The following is a 20981-nucleotide window of genomic DNA, read 5'->3' as shown; positions in this document are numbered from 1 at the left end:
CTAGCTCTGGTAGTGACCACACAGTCTCAAGCTCGAAGTGGCCAGACCCCTCTCCCAGTCCAGAGCCTTTCCCCACACTTTGCTGGTCCCAGGTGCTCACCACATCCAGCTGCAGGCTGTGCTGCTTGGCCAGTTCCAGCTCCTTGTGTTGCTTCTCTGTTCCTTTTTGCTCTCTGAGCCCTGCCAGTCTGCTGCTCAACACAGGGTCTGCACTCCCTGTGCTGTGTATGCCTGGCTCTGCTGCTGCAAAAACTGCCCCTCAGCACAGCTTGCACTCCTCTTAGCAGTGTCTCAGCTCTCTGTTCCTTTTGTAGGACTTCTTCATACAGCTTGCACTGCTCTTTTCAGCTCTCTGTCTTTGCAGGACCTCTTCTGCACACAGCTTGTTTGTTCAGAGAGAGAAAGAGCCAGAACAATCCCAGCTCACAGGGAGGACGGGGCCTGGCCTCTCCCCTTCCTCACTGGCCTGTCCAACCTGTCAATCAGGCTGAGCTGGAGTGTTGGCTGCTTTTCATTGTCTCTGGGGTCAGTCAGTCTCATGAACTCTTCCCCTTCAGATACTGCGAGCTGGCAAACCAAAAACTCCCACAGAGTTTTAGTAAGGGGTAACAGTCCCCTTACACTTTCATTAAAGACAGACTCATATTATCGTCTTCAGAGACCACAGAAAAAATTGTTAAGGACCCTCTGTAATTCAAGCATAAGGATTCTTGGTAAACTTAGAGCTCCATTATCTGTTTTTCACGAGGGGTCATCCAGCTAGGGGGAGACAAGGAGAAATTGTGCCTTCCTGAAACAGTAGAGATTGAAAAGATCCCTACATATTCTTGACAGTGTCACAAAACAGAAACCACACATCTGTCTTTACTTGCATTTATCTTCTGTCCAAGAAATGATCAGTGCTCAAGAGATATAACAATACATTACAAATCTTCAGGGATTCCTATAGGAGCCATTCCCGATAAGAGATGATGTAAAGGAAGGAGAAGAAAGACAATCCCTCAGTTAATAATTTCCCTTCCATTGTAGGGAGACCTTGGGGCATGATACACCTCAGGCCCTCCTGTTCCCTGTCTGTAGCATGTAGTAGTCTAATCTCCTGTGGGCATAATACTTTGGTGTAATTTTGGTGGCTGTGGCTTGTGGGGGGTGCTAGGTGAGGTTGGGGCACTATCATATACATCAGATCAGATTAGTTGATTTCATAATTCCTTCTGGCTTTAAACTGTATGATTCCATGATGACTGGAAATCACGTAAGATGTCAGTATTGTCCTTTCATTACCTAGTCCTTGAAATCTTGTCTGATAGCAGTCTTTCAGATTGGGGAGTACACATGTAGTATCAAAATACAAAGAAAGATAAAAAGGTCAGAGGCAGATTCCTGTACAACAACTTGAAAGAGATCTGGATCGTTAAGCCTACTCTTTAGCATTTCTATGAGTGCTAAGTGAAAGAGCATGTTTCTAGTTCAGACAAAAAGTCCCACATTTTTATCATACAAAAATCAGTAATAGAGCACAAAAGGTTCAAGCCTAAATGCTGCAACAAGACATATTTTTTTCCTGAACAAATTTCAGATGGCCTGGCCTCCTTTAAAATGATCCAAGTAAAGAAATCACTGAACATATAACGAGACTGGTTAAATTATCTACACACAGTCAATATATAGCATAGTCCCTGAATCAGAAAGTATTCTTTCTGGTATTGATAGAGCTAAGTCACCCCAAGTCCATATATATGCATCCAAGTGAAATTCAGTGGTGTGGCTCTTCTTCACAGGGAAGCAGATCACAGATTACTGAGGCCACACTAACTCTCAAATAGCTGGACTAGCTTCTTCTCTCTCTTGCCACTAGAAAGAAAGCAATTTGGTAGGTAAGAGGAAACCGATGATATTATTATTATTATTATTATTATTATGCAAATTGGCCAAAATGGTATTTAGATCTAGTGGAATCTACAAAAGTCCCTGCACCATCTTTCCAGCAAGCAGGATCTGTTTCAGTGTCTGCTTCTGCATTCTGTCCCATACTGACTAAGCCTAAAACTGTACTCAGAACTAAAAAGAACTGAACAAAAGATTAGATCAAGATCATCTTATTTGAAGAAGTGGGTTTTGCCCATGAAAGCTCACACTGTGTTTAGTTTTTAAAGTTACAGATTAAGATGGCTATCCCTTTGGGACTTTTGAACAAATGGCATACATCTTCAAAGTAACACTAACCTCATTCAGGCTGTCATAAGCTCTGTCTACTCAAGCTTTTACACAGAATGCCCGTAATGGTGTTTAAAATAAAAAAAAATCAGCACCAGCTCTCTCTTGATTTCTTGCACCTTGACTTGAATCTTAGATTCCTTCCATAGTATCTCATGTCTCAGCTTTAAACTATGCCATAAACTTATGTTCATCTAAATATCTGATGTCATTTAAGTAGCTTACAGTAGTCCAACCCAATCATTAGGTGTATCTTTCTTATCTAGAATTGGCCCAAAGTGGTACAAGTTGTGAACCATCCAGTGGCCCGATATGGCCTTTTTATTTCTTTTCTTTGAAAACTTTCTTCTTGGTTGTAACCAGATTGGATACACAGCTTCTTACAATATCTTCCATGATGACAAAGTAGTTATCGGTTACCCAAGCTAACTCTTTCCTGCCTTTATAGGAAATCATTTAGTCTTTTACTTTGAATCTTCAACACCTGAAAGTAAAAGTACAGCATATGCCAGAACAGCAATTAAAATATTCCTTTGAGCTGATCATTATAGAAAAATAACATCTTTATTCATTTCCATTCATCCTAAATGTCTAGCCTTGAATGCATCCAAATACTCTGTGGCTAGTTGGATCAAATAATGCATCACTGAAATATATTAAGCCACAGATAGACTGATGCCAAAAGAGAGGGGAAGAAACTATTCATCTTATTTCATAGTAACATCCTGATTAGAAAGAGCATCAGCTGCCACAGTGGAAATCTGTGAAGCTACCATCTTGTCATCCATCGGCACTATTATATAGCAGTACAGGCAGAAAAGTGTCTCCAAGCTATGTTGTCTCAAAATAGATTAATACCATTTTAGGGAAGGGGAAACAGTTTGCTTCTGTCCTACTTATGTCTTCCTTTCTCTAATATTTTCTTCCTGCTCACTACATCCCAAATGTCTTGGACTTGGGGAACTTTCAGGATTGAGAACGGACAATTTACCAAATTACTGCTTTTCTGGGTCTGACCTGTCCCAGTGTCCACTTCACTCAAGATGAGTTTTTCAGGTATGTTGATGATAGTCTCTGCAGGATCTGACTTTTTTAGTTAATACGGTTGAATTAGGCATTATGGTTGTGTGTTTAATTTAATAAGGATTCATTGTTTTCAGAAAGCATTAGATGCTCATATCTAAAGTAATGGCAGAAGGGGCATGGCCATCCCTGGTGTCTCAGGAACACGGCTGAACTGCCTCTGAATATACGTATATTGTACATATTAATTGAAGCTGTCTTTTGTTTGATTAATTTCCACAAATATATATGTCAGTGTTCAGATTAATAGCAGTAGTGCAGCCAATTGTATATTAAAGTAAATAAATGAAATAAACTTAATTCATTCAGTGTTAAGACTAGGACTTTAGAACAGCAGTATCCAGTAACTTTTACGTTATATTCCCAAAGCTCTGCATTACTTACATGTTAAGTCACAAGTTAAACTTATGCTGTAATAAAAATATTACATATTTGCAAAGAGGTACAATTACTGTTGTTAGAACTTAAAAATCCCTGCATTTTATGTTTTTAAAATGTCAATCTTAACACTACATGAAACTTTTTGCATTATGTTAATTTTAAGTTAATGTTGGGTGATAGTGACATGTAAAGAAACAGAAGTGCATCATTTTATAAAAGAAGTCCTAGAAATCGTTTCATGCCAAGGAATTTTTAAAGTCTGCTTTCCAGATAATCGTTCCAATAACACCAATCATCATGTATTCTTTTTTTAATGATGGTTTAACTTGGTATAACTAATTTTCTTGCATTTGATCCCAAATTCAAATGTCTGAAAAATAAGGTTTTTTCCCCCCTCTCGTTCTAATTCTTGGTAAAAGATGATTTCTTAAGTCTCTGATCTTTGGTTCTGACAGCTGGTTAGCAGTTTTTCCTTTTATTTAGAACATAACAGATGCAATTTGTACAACTTCCTGGTTTTAGAAGATTTTGTATCATTTATAATTTATGAATAAGTCATAATAGGATCCCAGGATTTAGGTGCCAGCATTTAAAAAACTTCATGTTTATAGTAATTAAGAAATCCAAGGTAATAGAAGTCAGTTTATAAAATATTAAATTTGTAATTTTATTTTTTGTTGTTTCAGAGGCCGTTTGTTTATTATTTCCACTAAAGCAGGATCCCTTGGAATTAATCTGGTGGCTGCTAATAGGGTGATTATCTTTGACGCCTCTTGGAATCCATCTTATGATATTCAAAGTATCTTTAGAGTTTACCGCTTTGGACAGAACAAACCTGTGTTTGTGTACAGATTCTTGGCTCAGGTATGTATGCTTTGGATGTTTCTCATTCATCCTTTAAAGCTCAGATCCTGATGTCTTTTCTGTAAAGACCGATGCATACATTCTTAAGGAGTCTTGTTGAAGCCGGGGGGGAGGGGGGAGGCAGGAAAAGGGGGCGCAAACAGGAAAGGGAATCCACCAGTATAGATCAGATAGTAGAATTGGGGGCTTAATATTGCTAAACTGTTAAAAAGTTGCAAACATTTAAGTCCAGAAGGGTCCATTAACATCAGCTAATCTGACCGACTGCATAATGCATACAATAGATTTTCACCCATAATTCCTGCATCAAGTTCACAGCTTTTAGTTGAGCCAGAACATATCTTTTAGAAAGTCATCTAATCCTGATTTAAAGACTCTCAAATGATGGAGAATCCATCACATCTATAGATAATTTGTTCCTATTATTGTTTAACTTCACTGTTTTAAAAATGTGTGCCTTATTTCTAGTCTGACTTTGTCTGGCTCGAGCTTTAAACCATTGGCTCTTGTGCGTTTTTCTGGTAGGTTAAAGAGCCCTCTGCTATACACATTTTTCTCCATTTAGCTGGTTATGGGTCTTAATCAATTCACCTCTTAATCTTCTAATTATTTAGTAGTTTGGGCTTTTTTAGTCTCTTACTCTTAGTTTCTCCATAAATCATTCTTGTAGCTTTTATCTGAATCATTTTTCAGTTTGTCAACATCCTTTTAAAAATTGTGAACATCAGAACTAAACACACAATTCCCATTAAATCTATATAGAATGCCAATGCAATATACAATACTTCCCAATTTCTGCTTCATATTGCCCTGCTTATACATTCAAAGATCACAGTAGTTTATCCACCACATTGCACCAGCAACTCATGTTCAGTTGAACTCTGAACCATGTCCAGTAAGGTTTTTTTAAAAGCTGTTGTTGAGTGTGGCTCATCTGTTTTTCTCATTTACAGTGAAACCTTTGTTATCCGGCACTCTGTTAACCAGAAAACTTTGTTAACCGTCATTGCCCTCAGCCACAATATTGTCACATCTTCAGGCACACAGGCCTCGCTTGGATTGCCATGATTGGCTGAACAATTTGTTGTTTAAGAAGTACTAATCATCTTTAACTCAAAATATAAATGTGAGACCAACTGCCTCACACTACAAAACTACCAATATTAAAAACTTGAGTTTTACTATTATTGTCCATTGGCTTTTCCTAAGTTGATGGGAACCTCAGTTAACCGGAATTTTTAGATAACCGGAACGCTTTAATCCCCGAGCGTGCCAGATAATACAGGTTTTACTGTAGTATGTGTTTTGGTTTTGTTTAACTTAAAATAAGGTGAACAATGCAACGGGATTACCAGTTTTTTTCATGTTATAATTTAGGGAGGTTGTGCAAAGGCAGATATCCTCTGGGAGCTAAAGAAGTTAAAATATATTGATTTACTCTAATAAATACTCATGCAACATGAGTTTTATCAGCAGCTCTGTTCCCTTGTGATGTTTCATTCAGGGACTACATTCACTTTTTAACATTTTAGCAAACTACTGGAGATGTATGGGGGTGATATTGTTCAGCTGTTTGATAGAACAAAAGTTGATGAGAGAGTAGTATTGCTTTTATCATTTGCTGTTTTTTTTAATGTCAGAATAACTTGATCCCATTTCTGTGTTGAGATTTATAAAAACAAAATATTTGTATTTTTTAGGGAACAATGGAGGACAAGATATATGATCGTCAAGTCACGAAGCAATCATTGTCTTTCCGAGTAGTTGACCAACAGCAAGTTGAGCGTCACTTTACTATGAATGAGCTTACAGAGCTCTATACTTTTGAGCCAGACTTGCTGGATGATCCTAATTCAGAAAAGAAAAAGAAGAGGGATACACCCATGCTGCCAAAGGTAACATAATACACAACATTTTTTATAAATTTTCAGCCTTTTCAAGTGGGCAGTGCTGTCTCTCTTTGAAGGGAAAGAGTGTTATGAAAATACTGTAATTAATTTACCTTGAAAAGGAAACAAATAAAAGGGGACATGATAAAAATAGATAAAGTAACAAATGATATAAAGTAGGGAAATTAGGGATGTGAAATCCCAGTTAAAAAGTTGACAGGTTAAACATTAGGTTAACCTAACGTTTAACCAGTTAACCAACTATAGCAGGATCTGGGTCTAGCTGGAGTAATCCCCCCTCCCCACCGGCCTCTTGGCCTCCCATCCCAAGCCTAATGCTGGGGCTGGTTGCCAGTTAACTGGAACTGGTAAGCATCACCCATTAACTGATTAACTTTTCACATTCCTAATATAAAGAAAGTAACTGGATCTTCTGTTCTTCCTGACCCTCAACATAAGAACAAGGGGACCTTCAATTCAGTTAAAAGATGAGATAATCACTATGAAAAAAGGAGTTTTATTTTCTTCAGGTGCTTCCTTATGTCCATTCCACCATGCCCGAGTTCTGGAAGCTTTTTACTCTTAGTACCTGTTGGGCCGGTCAAGGAAACCCTGGGAGTGGTGCCACTATAACAGAGGAAGTGGAGGGCTGCTGTCCCTGCTGGCCTTCCACCTCCTCACTTTCTTCTTACCGCCTGTGACAGTTGCTGGAACGCTTGTCTTGCTCTTTGCAAGTGCCCCCTTAGCATGCTTTACCTTGTTGTTTTTAAATAGTTTACTTTTATAAATTATTAGTTCTTTAGTAGCAGTTAAATTAGTGTGAACTACAGCTACTGTAAGATAACACTATAGGAGGGGAGCGCAGAACGGTGCTGGGACCTCATGGCTTCAAGACCTGTATAAGGTGCCAAAAGTCTATGCCCTGTGCGGGGGACCTCCATCAGGAGTGCCTTACGTGCCTAGAAGGACATTTGACTGACTTTGTAAAATCGTGTCGGTCCTGCAAGCCTAGAACAAAGCAGGAGCACGACTTGCAGTTGAAACTGCTCCCCATGGAGTTGGCACTCCCACTCACGGTACTGGGCCCTGCACTATCTGTAAGAAACGCACCAGCATTGGTTCGTGAGACAGGAGCTATGCCGAGACACTCGGCAACATAAGGCTGATCTATGGCACTGTGGCATCGGTTCCAGTCCCCAGTCTCAAGATCGAAAAAGATGCGGAGAGGCAGGTCTCTGTCTAGAAGGGAGCAAGAGGTGTGTCTGCAGGAGGAACACCAGAATCCTCTGCCCCCACTATGTTGTTCCTGTGCCACTCAGGCATAGGTCAAGCTCCACAAGGGCCAGTAGTCTGGAGGTTCAGGACCTGTCCATGATGAAGGTCTGGAAATCCTTGACCCCAGACTCATTTGTTGAAGCCCAAGAGCTGATTGAGCTCATGGCTTCACCGGGCCTGGCACCGATGGGTGGAGACTCCCGTCCATGCCATGCGGAACGACAACCGGGATCAAAGACTGCAGTGCTCAGGGGCTCTCAGCTACTGCTGGCCACAACAGTGGGCCTGGCACCTCTGGCAGCACCGGCCTCAATGGGGCAGCCTTCAACTTTGGCTCATGCTCGACCTCATGTGGTATTGCTTGCACCCCATCAGCACTCTGGGCTGGCACCGGCGTATACCAACATGCTACCACTGGAACAGCACTGGGGGAAGCCAGCAGCAATGGTGTGTCACAGCCAGCATCGGGTCACTTCATCACCGGCTGCACCGTCTTGGTCAGCATCAGAGTACTCATAGGAGTCAGACGTGGAATCAGTGATATTGAGGGCATCATCATCTCTCAGCCATTCCCACTCCCTGCACTGGTCACATTCGCGGCACCAGTCACACACGCAGTACCACTTGAGGCACACCAGTCCACTCACCTCCCAGACTTGGCCACTGCAGTGGTAACCAGTTGCCCTTTAGAACCCTCTGGGCATGCCACTAGCTCAGGAGCAGGGAGTGTTGAGGTCAGCCTTGGTGCCAGCCTTGGTCTTGGGGCATAGAGGCAACCCGTCCACTATCCCTCTCACCTGGGCCCTGGTATTCGAGTCCAGAGCAAGCCCCGTGGGAGCATTGGCGCCCATCCCTGTATTGCTTGCAATGGGTCCTCACCATCAGCATCCTCCTCAGGCCCAGAAAGGGGCACCACCTGAGGATTTAGGGATGCCCAGAGACTTGTTGTCATCTTCCCCTGTTGAGGTGCTGATAGACCCTTCTTCAGCCAGGCTTACCATGGACATACGCACCCACCAAGAGCTCCTAAGGAGACTTGCTCAAAACCTAGGGATGCAGGCGGAGGAGGTTGCAGAGGAATCAAATTCCCTGGTGGACATCTGATGACGGATGCCCTAGCCAGAATTGCCCTGCCCCCTAACAAGATGGTGGCCAAAATTACTAAAACCCTCTGGCAGACACCAGCATTTATCCCACCAACCCAGAACGGTGTGAAGAGTCGGTACTTTGTGCCACAGTCAGTATGCAAACATCTGTTTACCCACCTGCCCTCTGGCTCCATTGTGGTATAGGCTGCATGCCACAAGGAGAGGCAGGGCCAGCACGGGCCTACTTCCAAAAGCAAGGAGCCTAAAAAGCTAGACCTCTTAGGGAGGAAGGCCTCAGCCACCTAACGATTACAGCTGAGGATTGCCAACCAATAGGCAGTGCCTATTGCAGGTATACCTGTAACTCCTGGGCAGCCGTGGATAAGTTTACAGACCAGCTCTCTAAGGAGTTGCAGCAGGAGTTCAGGGTCTTCACCGAGGAAGGCAGGGTGGTGTCCCGTATAGCCCTCCACGCTGCATTGGATGCTGCCATCTCAGCAGCTCGATCAGTGGTCACAGAGATAGCAGTGTGGTGAAACTCACGGCTGCAGGTGTTGGGCATCCCACCCGAAGTTAAACAACACTGCAAGATCTGCCCTTTGAAGGATCCGGGCTCTTTTTGGACTGAAAGGCTTGAGAATGATCTTGAAGTCCTTGAGCATACGTGTTCCCATCCCGCAACGTGCCCCTTAAACTTAAGGCTGCAGAGGCCTTACCAGCTGGGACCCAGACAAGAGGGAGGCAGGCAGGCAGCATAACAGGTAACAGTGGTAGGGGCTGGCAGGAGGTCATGGTGGACCCTCGACCAGGCCCCTCTAATAAGACCCAGGGCCTAAGATTGGGATTTTGAAATTACGCCTGAGGGCAGAGCAGCAGTCCCCGGAATAGATTGTCCCTTCGTGAACAGACTATCCTGCTTCCACCATTCTTGGTGCTCCATCTCTGCGGACCGATGGGTCAGTGAAACAGTGGCAGTGGGATACTCTATCCCCTTCTTGTCCCTCCCATCTTCTCATCCCTCTTTCCCATTGCTCTTCAGGGACCCCTTTCACGAGCACTTCTTATATCAGGAGGTCTCTTCGCTCCTGTTACTGGGGGAGGTGGAAGAGGTTCCACACAAATTTCAGGGGAAGGGGTTTTATTCTTGGAAATTCCTAATCCCAAAGTCCAAAGGTGGTCTTTGCCCCGTCCTAGACCTCGGGGAGCCAAATGCCTTTATAAGGAAGTCGAAGTTCAGGATGATGACTCTGACCTCCATCATTCCCTCCCTTGATCTAGAAAGACTTATATTTCCATTATCCCCCTCCCTCAAGAGGTACCTCCGTTTCATGGTAGGCAAAGACCACTACCAGTTTACGGTCCTACTATTTGGCCTGTCCACTGCTCCCAGCGTGTTTACCAAATGTATGGCAGTGTGTCAGCTGATGGTCGGGGCAGTGGTGTGTGTGTGTGTGTGTGTGTGTGTGTGTGTGTCACACCCAAGTCTTTAACTGTTGAGACACCAAGGTCCCATCGCAGCGGGCAGCCCAGGAGGCTGAAGGGCGCCCCGAGAAGTTTAACGTCTGTGTCTTTACCGCTAGGACCGGGGTCACGTCGCGGAGGGCAGCCAACAGGCTGACAGACACCCCAGAGCTTATTACATCTCAGATTTCAACTGCTAGGATACCGGATCCCTTCGCAGTGGGCAGCCAGGGAGGCTGAGAGATGCCCCAACGGATCTGTCCTCTGGAAGTGACATGATCCACCGCTCAAGCTCCCCCTATACCTGTCCCTTATGACCGGCTGAAGTTCTTTTAAGTTGTGCTTGGTTCTATTACAGCAACTGAAGGAGTCAGGTTAAAGCTTAAACAGTTACAGGTTTATTAAAGAAGCTTATAAATCATATGGTTACAATGGCTATTGCTCTATTTCTTAACTGCTAGCAAATACAGATCTTAAAAATGGTTACAAAGAAAATAAAGATAGAAAATAGAAATAAGGTACCAAGTGACAGCTTAATCTTTAAAGAGCTCTAAGTCTACGTGTACACTTAAGACAAAGGACCACATCAGGTACAATTTTTACCCCCTTCTGTGCCTCTCGACTCCAGTGGGTCACGCCAGGGCCGGTCCCTCAATTCCTAAGAAAGACGAATACGAGGTGGGCATCCCAGTGGAACCTCGGGAGGTCAAACACCTAATCCGACCAGCAGATAGATGGTAGATTGACACTCGGAGTAAATGTGCTGCTGGACCCATCTTTATACCCATAGGGGCCCGTATCCTTTTTCTTATCTAAGATGCCAAATTGTACTGGTTTGTCTTTGTGATGCCAGTTCTTACAAGCAAGTTTCAACTTAATTTACACTTGCAAGAGAGATAACTTAATTGTGAGTACTGGACATTCTTTATTGGGTGGGAGATTCCTCCCCCCAGATAGTGTGTGTTCGTATCAATTTAGGTGCCAGCCAAGGCAGTTCTCGCATCCTCGAGGTCAACAATTGGTGTTTCTCTGTTTACAGCCATTCAGGGTCACTGAGTCTGCATATCCGGGCCTTCTGTTCAAGACTTACTGCTCTGTGTGCCCTGTATGCTCCAGGCAAGCAAAGATGGATATTACAGGGGGGTTCCTGTCTGGCTACATTGTAGTGGCAGTCTGTCTGTCTGTCTGTCGGTCTGTCTGTCTTAGGGGAGTACGGTTCTTCCCCTACCTAGACAACTGGCTCATCATAGGTTGCTCCAGGAGCCAGATGTTGAGCCACATAGATCTGGCCAGAGAGACATTTTCCCATCTAGAGCTTCTGGTAAACAAAGCAAAATTTACTCTCATCCCCATGCAAGTAATAGAATTTGTGAGAGGAAGACGGGATGCCACAATAGGGTGTGTGTCCTTTCCAAACACCAGGTTTGTGGCAATGAGGGACATTATTCTGAGACTCTCAAAGCTGCACCTTTGACAATCGAAAGAAACTGTATGAGACTGCTGGGTCACATGGCCGTGTGCACATATGTCATGCAATACTCCAGACTACATCTATGCCCACTATAGGCATGGCTGGTGAAGTTCTGCAACCCAGCCTGTACTCTCATCGATGTGGTGTTGACTGTCCCACCAGAGGTCTTTTGCATGCTGGACTGGTGGCTGCAGGAGGATGAGGTGTGTGGAGGAGTCCCCTTCACCCCGCATCTCCTCTCGATGCAGCTGGTGATGGAAGACTCAGATACAGGATCGGGAGTCCACTTAGGTGAGCTAAGGACACACAGTGTGTAGTCCCGGGCAGAGCAGTCACTGCACATAAATGTTCGGGAGTTGAGGGCTGTACGCGTGGCGTGCCAAGTGTTTTTGCCCCAGTTCAAGGGCAGTTGTCTTGGTGCTGACGGATAACACAACAGCGATGTTTTATATCAGTCAGCAGGGTGGTGCTCAGTCCTCTCTCCTGTGTCTGGAAGCTGTAGCCCTCTGGGATTTTTGCATCGTGCTCCAGGCCACCTACCTGCCAGGAATCCACAACACCCTGGCAGACAGACTCAGCAGGGTGTTTTCCACCCATGAGTGGTCCCTTGGGGGATGTGCTGCACTGTCTCTTCTGCAAGGGGGAGACTCTCAACCTGGACCTGTTTGCTTCCCAGGCCAACAAGAAGTGTGCCAAGTTCTGCTCATACCTCAATCAGTGCCTGGGATTGGAGGGGGATGCCACGATAATGCAGTGGACCCCTTATCTTCTGTATGCCTTCCCTCCATTTCCGCTCATTCACAAGGTCCTTCTGAGGGTGAGGAGGTACAGCGCGTCAGCGATCTTGGTGGCCACAGCAGCAATGATATACCACTCTGGTATCACTGCTGGTGGAGGATCCCATCACTCTTCTGCTCCTCCCTGACCTGTTGACTCAGAAGTTGGATCATGGTCATCTGTGCCACCCGAACCTGCAGTCCCTCAACCTCATAGCTTGAAAGATCCATAGTTGAGGGGTGGACAGTTGCTCTGTTCGGACCAGGTCAGGTGAGTGTTAATGGACAGTAGGAATGCCTCCACTAGGGTGACCTCAAGGGCCAAATGGAAACGGTTTTCAACTTGGGCCGCCCACAGAGGAGTGGATCCTCTCCATACCTCTATCCCACTAATCCTAAACTACCTTCTCAAGCTTAGGCAGCAGGATTTATCCACCTCCTTGGTGCGCTTTCCACCCAGGGAAAGGAAGATTCGATCTTTGTCAACCCTATAGTTAAACCTTTCTCAAAAGGTCTGGACATGCTCTACCCCCAGGTCAGACAGCCTGTTCCTCAGTGGGATCTAAATTTAGTGCTCGTGCACCCTCCGTTCGAGCCCCTAGCCACGTATACTCTATTCTACCTCTCATGGAAGGTGGCTTTCCTGGTGGCTCCCTTACACAGTGTTTTCCAAGGACACAGTCATGCTCCATCCACACCTGACTTTTCTGTCTGAGATGGTCTCCTCATTCCACATGTCACAGGACATTTTCCTTCCAGACTTTTACCCTAACCCCCATGCAGACCAGAAGGAACATGCATTAACACTCATTAGACGTGAGAAGAGCCCTTGCTTTTTATTTAGAGGGGACAAAGCCTTTCCACAAGTCCATGCAGTTGTTTATCTCCATTGTAGAAAGAATGAAGGTACTCCCGGTGCTGGTGCAGTGTCTCTCTTCATGGATCATGGCTTGTATTAAGGCATGCTATGACCTGTCAGGGAAGCCAGCCCCCCGATCGTTGCACATTCCACTAGAGTTCAGGCCTCTTTTACGTCCTTCTTATCATAGGTGCTGATTCTGGATTTCTGCAGGGTGGCTACTTGGTCTTTGGTTCATACCTTTGCCAGTCATCGTGATTACTAAGCAGGTGAGAGAGGATGCAGCCATTGGAAGGGCTGTGTTCTAATGCATATCCTCCTAGATTCCAACCCCTCCTTTGTGGGTACAACTTGGGAATCGCCTAGGTGGAATGGACGTAAGCAAACACTTGAAGAAGAAAAAACATTTACTTACCTTGTAAGAGTAGTTCTTCAAGATGTGTTGCTTACGTCCATTCCAAATCCCAGCCACCTCCCCTTCGTCAAACATGTTCAAGAAGGACCTGAGAGGGTGGAGGGCCAGCAGGGATATATATTTGCACTGTTACAGCGGTGCCACTCCAGGAGTCTTCCTGGCTGGCCCAACGGATACTAAAGGTAAAAAAGCTTCTGGAAATCATTCACGCAGCTCATGCACACCTAGGTGGAATGGACATAAGCAAAACATCTTGAAGAACAACAGTTACAAAGTAAGTAACCATTTTTCCCGCAACATGTGATTGCACTGTGGAACTTGTTGTGTCAGGCAGTCATTAAGGCCAAGATTCAAAAAGAGATGATATATTTACATGGATGTCAGGAATATTAAGATGCTATTAAGCCTTGTTCTTCAATGTTCAAATCCATTCTTACAATAACTGCACGTAAAGAAAATGTATTCTAGCCATAAATACACAGAACGCTTATTTTCATTGTTTTCAAAATAGATTTGAAAATAAGGTAAGTCTAAGTTAGCCATTGTTTGTAGTATATTTATTTATTTATGTACTAAACATTTAGTGATCTAAATGTAATATTGCTTGTAGTCTGGTCTTACGTAGTTGGTCCCTAAAGAAAATTTATGGGGCTTTAAGGTAGGGTTTTTTCTGTTTCAGCTCAATTAGTATTGAATGATTTTATAATATTGAAACAAAGTGGACCAAACATTTGTAGGACCTAAGAATCACCCCAAACCCTGGCCTTATCTACACTTAACAGTTTAAAGCACAGCCACTGCTTTAGACTGAAAGTGTGGCCGCAGCACGAGCACTAGGAGAGTGCTCATATGCCAGCCACCTCTTCAAGGGGATTAGTTAGCCGTGTTAGGTGTGTGGCTCCCAGCGCAGAAGCGTGGTTCACACTGGCACTTTATAGAGCAGTAACTTGCTTGCATTGGGAGGGAGGCATAGGCGGCAGGTTTGTATAATTTTTGATGGTGCCCCATTAGCCACGCCCCCTGTCCCCTCCCCCCCATTAGCCATGCCTCTGGAGGTAACACGCTCGGGGCAAGATGGACACATGACCAGAAGTAAAAGGTGTCATGTCACCCCTCTCGAAGGGCTTTTCCCACCATCCTCCTACCAACAGGGATTAGTTTGGCCCCCACCAAACCCCCTGCATGCAACTATCCTGCAGTTGCATTAACCCAATGTTTGTGACATTAACTTGGGGGCAGAGAGGCTGGGGGAAGTGTTCCCTCTAAGGCTATGTCTACACTCACGGCTTCTTGCGCAAGTACAGCCGTTCTTGTGCAAGAACCCACAGAGCATCCACACTACCCGCTTGCTCTTGCACAAGGAAATTTACAGTATACGGCATAGTAAGAGAGGTAAAATGGCCATCGGAGCTTTCTTGGGCAAGAGAGCGTCCACACTGCCACGGATGCTTTTGAGCAAAAGCACAGTTCTCATATGGCAGTGTGGACGTGTTCTTGCGCAAGACTTCTTGCACAAGAAACTGCCAGTGTAGACATAGCCTAAGAGTTTCCTCCCATGAGCAGAATGAATTTTGTGTTGTGCACCAGTACTGAGTTCATGGGGCTTGTTTGGATGTGCCACTGTGGCACCCAAGTTATTAATAAATATTTTTAAACCTTTACCTTTTCTCTCTGCTGCCATGTCTCCTCCCCTTGTTCCATCAGCTCCCCTGGTGCCTGCTATCCTCCCCCCCAACTCTTCACTCTCTTCTGCTGTCCTGACTCCTGCCCTTCTCACTGCCTTCAGCCCTCCTGCAACCTGCCGCCCTCCACCAGCCCTTCTCTCTCCCTTGTGCCCATTCCTCCAGTAGCCCCACTCTGATCATGTGAGCTACCCCTCCTCATCTCCCCTAACACCTCACTCTATACACCTGCCCTGCCTCTTTCCTCTGGTGCTGGTCCCTCCCCTGCAGGTGTCTGCCCTTCTACTTCACCCCAGAATCACATGGCACCTGCACCTTCCCTTACTCCTGCACCCTCCTGGTGCCTCCCCCTTCCCTCACTGCCCCTGCCCCCTTTGCCCTCTTTTTCCCTGATGCCCACACCTCACCACCCTCTGCCCCCCATTCCCCTCTGTGCCCTCACACATGACTTGCTCCATCCCTGCCTTCCTCATGCCCACCCCTTATTTCAAGCCTTCTTCCAGCACCTCCCCCCGGTAGCCCCAATGCCCTTACCCTCTCCTCTCCCAGCATCACCCTGTCCCCCCTCCCACTGACACTTCCCCTCTTGCCCTTTTCCTCATTGTCTCCATTTGGCCCCCTGGCATTTGTCTCTCCTGCACCCTGTCCCTTGGTGCCTTCCCCTTTCTTCTCCTGACCGTCCCCTTTCCTCAGCACAAGCCCCTTCCTCTCCCAGTCCTTCCACCTATTTTTCCCCCTTCACTACCTTCTGCCTTCCAGTTTGTGGGGCAGCGGGGCTGGAGTCCACGATCAGGCCCTGCTGCCCCACCGTCCGTTGAGGGAGTATAGGCCACTCTGGCATCCGCTGTCTGTTCTGGGGCTGCGGAGTCTGAGTGTCCGCCCTGCGGTGTTGCCTGCCGGGTTCCAGCTGCTGCAGGAGGGTGGGCGCTTCCCCGTGCTCACCTCACTGCCCCACTCCTGGGGCCCCAGCCCAGGTGGACTCCCTCCCCCTTGTCTGCCGCGCCCTCGGCATTTAAAGTAGCTGGCACATGGTGAGAGCATGCGCCGCAAGAGGGCGGGGCTGGCCCGCTGCGCCTGCTCGCAGCAGTGTCCGCCCAGGGGCGAGGCCTCTGCATCCCATCACCCCTGTCTGGTGCGCAGTGTGCGCATGCGCTGCAAGGATATGGGGGCGGGGACAGCCTGCCGTGATAGCTTGCCGTGGCGTCTGCCCAGTCTACAATCCCTCTTCTGCTCCGGGGACGCTCTCGGGCTGGGGCGAGGGAGGACATGCCGGCAGGTGGGGCTGGTGCCTGCTCCAGGCAGGGCCGGGGGAGAGACCCAGCTCCAAATATTGCTGGAGCCGGGCCCCCGGCTCTGAATATTGCTGGAGCCTGGGCACCATGAGCCCATATAACTCGCTGCCCACGGAGGGAGGGGCATGTTTTTTCACAACCCTGAGCCAGAAAGTTACTACGCTGTAAACTGCCAGTGTAGGCCATCATCCACCAACTGCAGGGCATATTCTTTTGATTTTGAATGTGCTAATATTAACAAATTTAAAAGTACTTTTTATGATTTTTATTCCCATGCCCTTCTTCAGAAAAGGAAGGAAGAAAGAAAGAACCATGCATGGTAGAAGCTACTCACTTAACATATTTCTGTCAGACACTGAGATACTACAGCAGGGGTGAGCAAAAGCCTCTCAATGGGCCCGATCCGGCCCGCTTGTGGCTTTGATCTGGCCTGCCTGGAAGCTCCAGACCTAGTCCATAGCTCAGGGGTTGGCAGCCTGTGGCACGCGTGCCAATTTTTAGCAGCATGGGGGAGGGAGTTCTGCCCTGACCCTCCATGTGCAGCCGCTGGAGAGTGCTTCCTCCTCCCTGCAGTAGGTTCGGCTGCGGTGGAAGGAGGTAGCACTGGGGCTGATGCTCTTTAGTGTTGCCTCAGCAGGGACCAGAGGTGTTGTGGCCATGCAGAGGCTAGAAGCACTGCGGCCATATGGTCCGGTGCTGGCCCTGGAGGCACGGCTGCCACGGCCATGTGGTTCAGGGTCTTCAGCCTCTGTGATCGGCCCCAGACTGCGTTTCTGTGGCAGTGGTGCCTCTGTGGCCAGCCCTAGACCACACGGCAGTAGCAGCGCCTCCCCCCGGGGCAGCTAGGATAGTGTGGCTGCAGCCATTGCTGCAAGGGGGCATGAAGCCAGGTAAGGTCCTAATTCATGCTGAGACACCTCCCATCCCAATCCCTTCACTTCCCTCTTAGTCCAAGACCCGGCACCCCCAGCTTGCTCCAACATCCTCCCTTGTTCCTGCTCCCTCCACCCTACTCCCAGACTGCTTCTGCACCCCACTTCCCTCCCAGACCCTACACCCCATCCCTATCCTACTTGCCTGCAGCCCTGCCTTGTGCACTGTTCTCATTTTTGTTCCTACCCCAGAGCCTAAGGAGGTCCATAAAATCCATTAACTCTGGAACCCCAGAAAAGTAAATCTGATCTATGGGAAGCCCTGCACCTCAGTCCCCCACTTACCTTCCCCTCACCTCGTGAGGCTGTGCCACCAGAGAAGTGAGGTATGTCAGTTGGGGATTTTTGGAGGCGTTTTTTTTCTTCTCACTTGTGTGGTCCTCAACTGATTTTTCTGTGGATCAGTGACTCCCACCCCAAAAAGAGTTCCACAACCCTGCTATAAATAAAGAAAACATTGAAACCTTTTGGGTCGAGCATAATACTTTACTTAATTTTAAATTAAGTTTGATAAATTACCACGAGAAAGTTAAAACGCTTAATCTGTTTCATAATTTAAATTAAACTGTTCTCACTAGCTGCAGCTGGGTCAGAAAATACGCTCACTGTACCCAGTCTGCCCTTGCCTCCCCTCCCACCTTCTTCCCCACATGTGGCGTTTCAAAGCGGCTGCGCTGTGTGGAGCTCAGTGTCAGGCCCCATGCTCCATGCTGTACTGCCACTTTGAAGCACTCTCCCATCTTTACCCCCTTTCCTGTCACTTTCTGATAGAGGCAGCAAGTGGCTGGGAATGACTAGTTGACTAGTGTGTCGATTATCCAATAAGCATTTGCTTTTTGGATAGTCATCTAGTTGTTTACATCCCTAATGTTGATAGCTCTATAAAGAGCAGTTGATGCGTTCTCTGGGTATTTGTGTATTTTAAGAATAGTTCATAGTATGCTAAAATGCCTCTTCAGTAAAATTTTGGCGAGTTTTGGTCTTCATTAAATAATCTGATTATGATTAGTGATTTTGGAATTTTGAGCAAACCATATCCCATAGTAACTATACTCTGAAAGTTACTTATTTTCTTATGTACAATTTTAGTATTGCACATGAGTGTATATCCATTTGTGAACACTACAATACCTCTCAGTAAAATGTTGGAAATAAATTCCAAGAATATATATTTGTTTTTTAAAAATGTCAGTTATTAGAATGGATATCTTGACATAGAGACGAGAATAGAAAAAAAGCCGAATATATAATTTGACAAACTGATATTATAATACTTCATCTTCAGAACAAATTTGCAAACATCAACTAAATGAAGTGATGGGCAAGTTGTGAAGAAACAGACAGAACAGGAGGTTAGGTTTTCCACCTTGAAACAAAAGGTAAAAATTATCCAGTCAGTGTATGGGGAACTAGAAACTTGTTGTAAATCTACTTCAAAGGAAAGTTGTACTGATTTAACTCAGCTTAAGAATTTAAACATTAATTTGTTGAAAAAAATTCAAATAGTTGGGGGTTTTAAATTTATTTTATATGAGTAGATTGTTGGCTGGGGCAGTCTGTCTTGAGAGCAAACAGTTTTCATCCTCAGGGCTGGTTTTAATATTTAGAGCAAGTTGTGTCAACATTTAGTTTAAATATTAAACTTAACACATTAGTTTTCTCTGTTATCCAGCTAGAGACAGATAGGTCAGAGGATGAATTCATGCTCGTACACAAGTCTCCATGCTAGAAAAAAAGAAAATCTCTGTATACTGTAATTCTGCTTGGCTGTTCCTTAGTTCTATTTCCAGTCCAGTTGCCAATCTGTTGTTCTTTTAAGGCTATGCATTTCATTGTATGCTATGTACAAACCTCTAAATGTTTGTAGTCTTTCACTTGAAAGACTATAAATTATCAAGTAATAATCTCCTCATTTTAGCAGCTTCTGCATTTAGTTGGCACAAAATTCTTTCTGGTGTGTTGTTTTCCTGTATTCTCTCAACACTTAACTACAGAATTCTGGTTATCTATTAACTTATAAGGCATCTTTCTGTCCTTCCTCCTCAACTAGATTTTTGGGTAGGATAGTTTGACTTGGTTATGTGAGGTACCAAGCTCCCTTAGCTCCGACTGAAGTTGGGATGTTGGGAATTAAGGGAGAGCAGAATCTCTCTGGACATACTCATTGCTATACACAACTGGCACAAACCAGGAATCTGTCAAAAGATTGTTGTTAATGTATGTTTTTAAACATTACTGTATGGCATAGATCAGCAGTTCTCAACAAGAGGTTTGGGGGCCCCCTGAGGTGCCATAAGCAGGTTTCATCCACCAATGAGGGCTGTTGCTACATTCATTGGGCCCCAAGCACAGAAAGTGGAAGCCCCAGGCCCTGAACCTTGCCAGCTAGGGAAGTGAAAGCATGAGCAATTTAGCTTTCTGGAGCCTTGTGTGACATGAGGCTCCAACCAATTGCCTTGCAAACTACTCACTAATGTTGGCCCTAGCTTTTATAGGCAGAAAAACAGTTATTGGGGCACAGGTAGGGTATGGTGCTTTTAAAGCAAGTTTGGGGAAGGGGGGAACGCTCAGAAAGAAAAAAATAATTGAGAATTCCTGGCAACATAGATGGCAACTCATATATATTTCCACAGTTTAACAATTGTGCATTTTTAAAGTACAGTAGAGTCCCTATCATCCGACCTAAATGGGCATGACACATGGTCGGATTACTGAATATTTCGGATGATACGGACTCTACTGTAGAGAGCAACAGAACGGCTGATGCCACTCCTGCCAGGGACGAAGTGTCCCCGGCAGAGCAGCATCAGCAGTTCGCTTGCTCTCTAGGGGTATGTCTACACTACAAAGTGAATTCGAACTAACAGACGTTAGTTCGAATTAACTTTGATAGGCGCTACACTAGCGCTCCGCTATTTCGAACTTAATTTGAACTAGCGGAGCGCTTAGTTTGAACTAGGTAAACCTCATTCTACGAGGACTAAGCCTAGTTTGAACTTACTAGTTCGAATTAAGGGGTGTGTAGCCCCTTAATTCGAACTAGTGGGAGGCTAGCCCTCCCCAGGTTTCCCTGGTGGCCACTCTGGCCAACACCAGGAAAACTCTATTGCCCCCCTCCCGGCCCCGGAGCCCTTAAAGCGGCACAGGCTGTCTACAGTGCCCGTGCCAGGTGCAAGCCTGCCAGTACCCAGCTAGCAGACCCTGCATCTGGCACGGCTCGAGCCAGCCACCCGATGCCCCCCAGCCCTCCCCCTCTTCCCGGGACCAGGCTGGCGGCTCCCGGGAGCTTGCCCAGG

General features: G+C 45.8%; 1 protein-coding gene across 6 annotated transcripts in view; it reads left to right on the top strand.

Moving 5' to 3' along the window:
* ATRX (ATRX chromatin remodeler) overlaps positions 1-20981 on the top strand; it is a 200468-nt gene that overhangs the window by 162041 nt on the left and 17446 nt on the right. For all 6 annotated transcript variants that reach the window (XM_006136188.4, XM_006136189.4, XM_006136187.4 and 3 more), the window contains 2 exons: positions 4368-4545; positions 6246-6440. In XM_006136188.4, the coding sequence (XP_006136250.1) occupies positions 4368-4545; positions 6246-6440 (373 nt within the window). The remainder of the gene's footprint in view (positions 1-4367; positions 4546-6245; positions 6441-20981) is intronic.

Source organism: Pelodiscus sinensis, chromosome 13 (genome assembly GCF_049634645.1).
Source record: "Pelodiscus sinensis isolate JC-2024 chromosome 13, ASM4963464v1, whole genome shotgun sequence".
NCBI classification, from domain to species: Eukaryota; Metazoa; Chordata; order Testudines; family Trionychidae; genus Pelodiscus; species Pelodiscus sinensis.
This window is presented reverse-complemented; position numbering and strand designations above follow the sequence as displayed.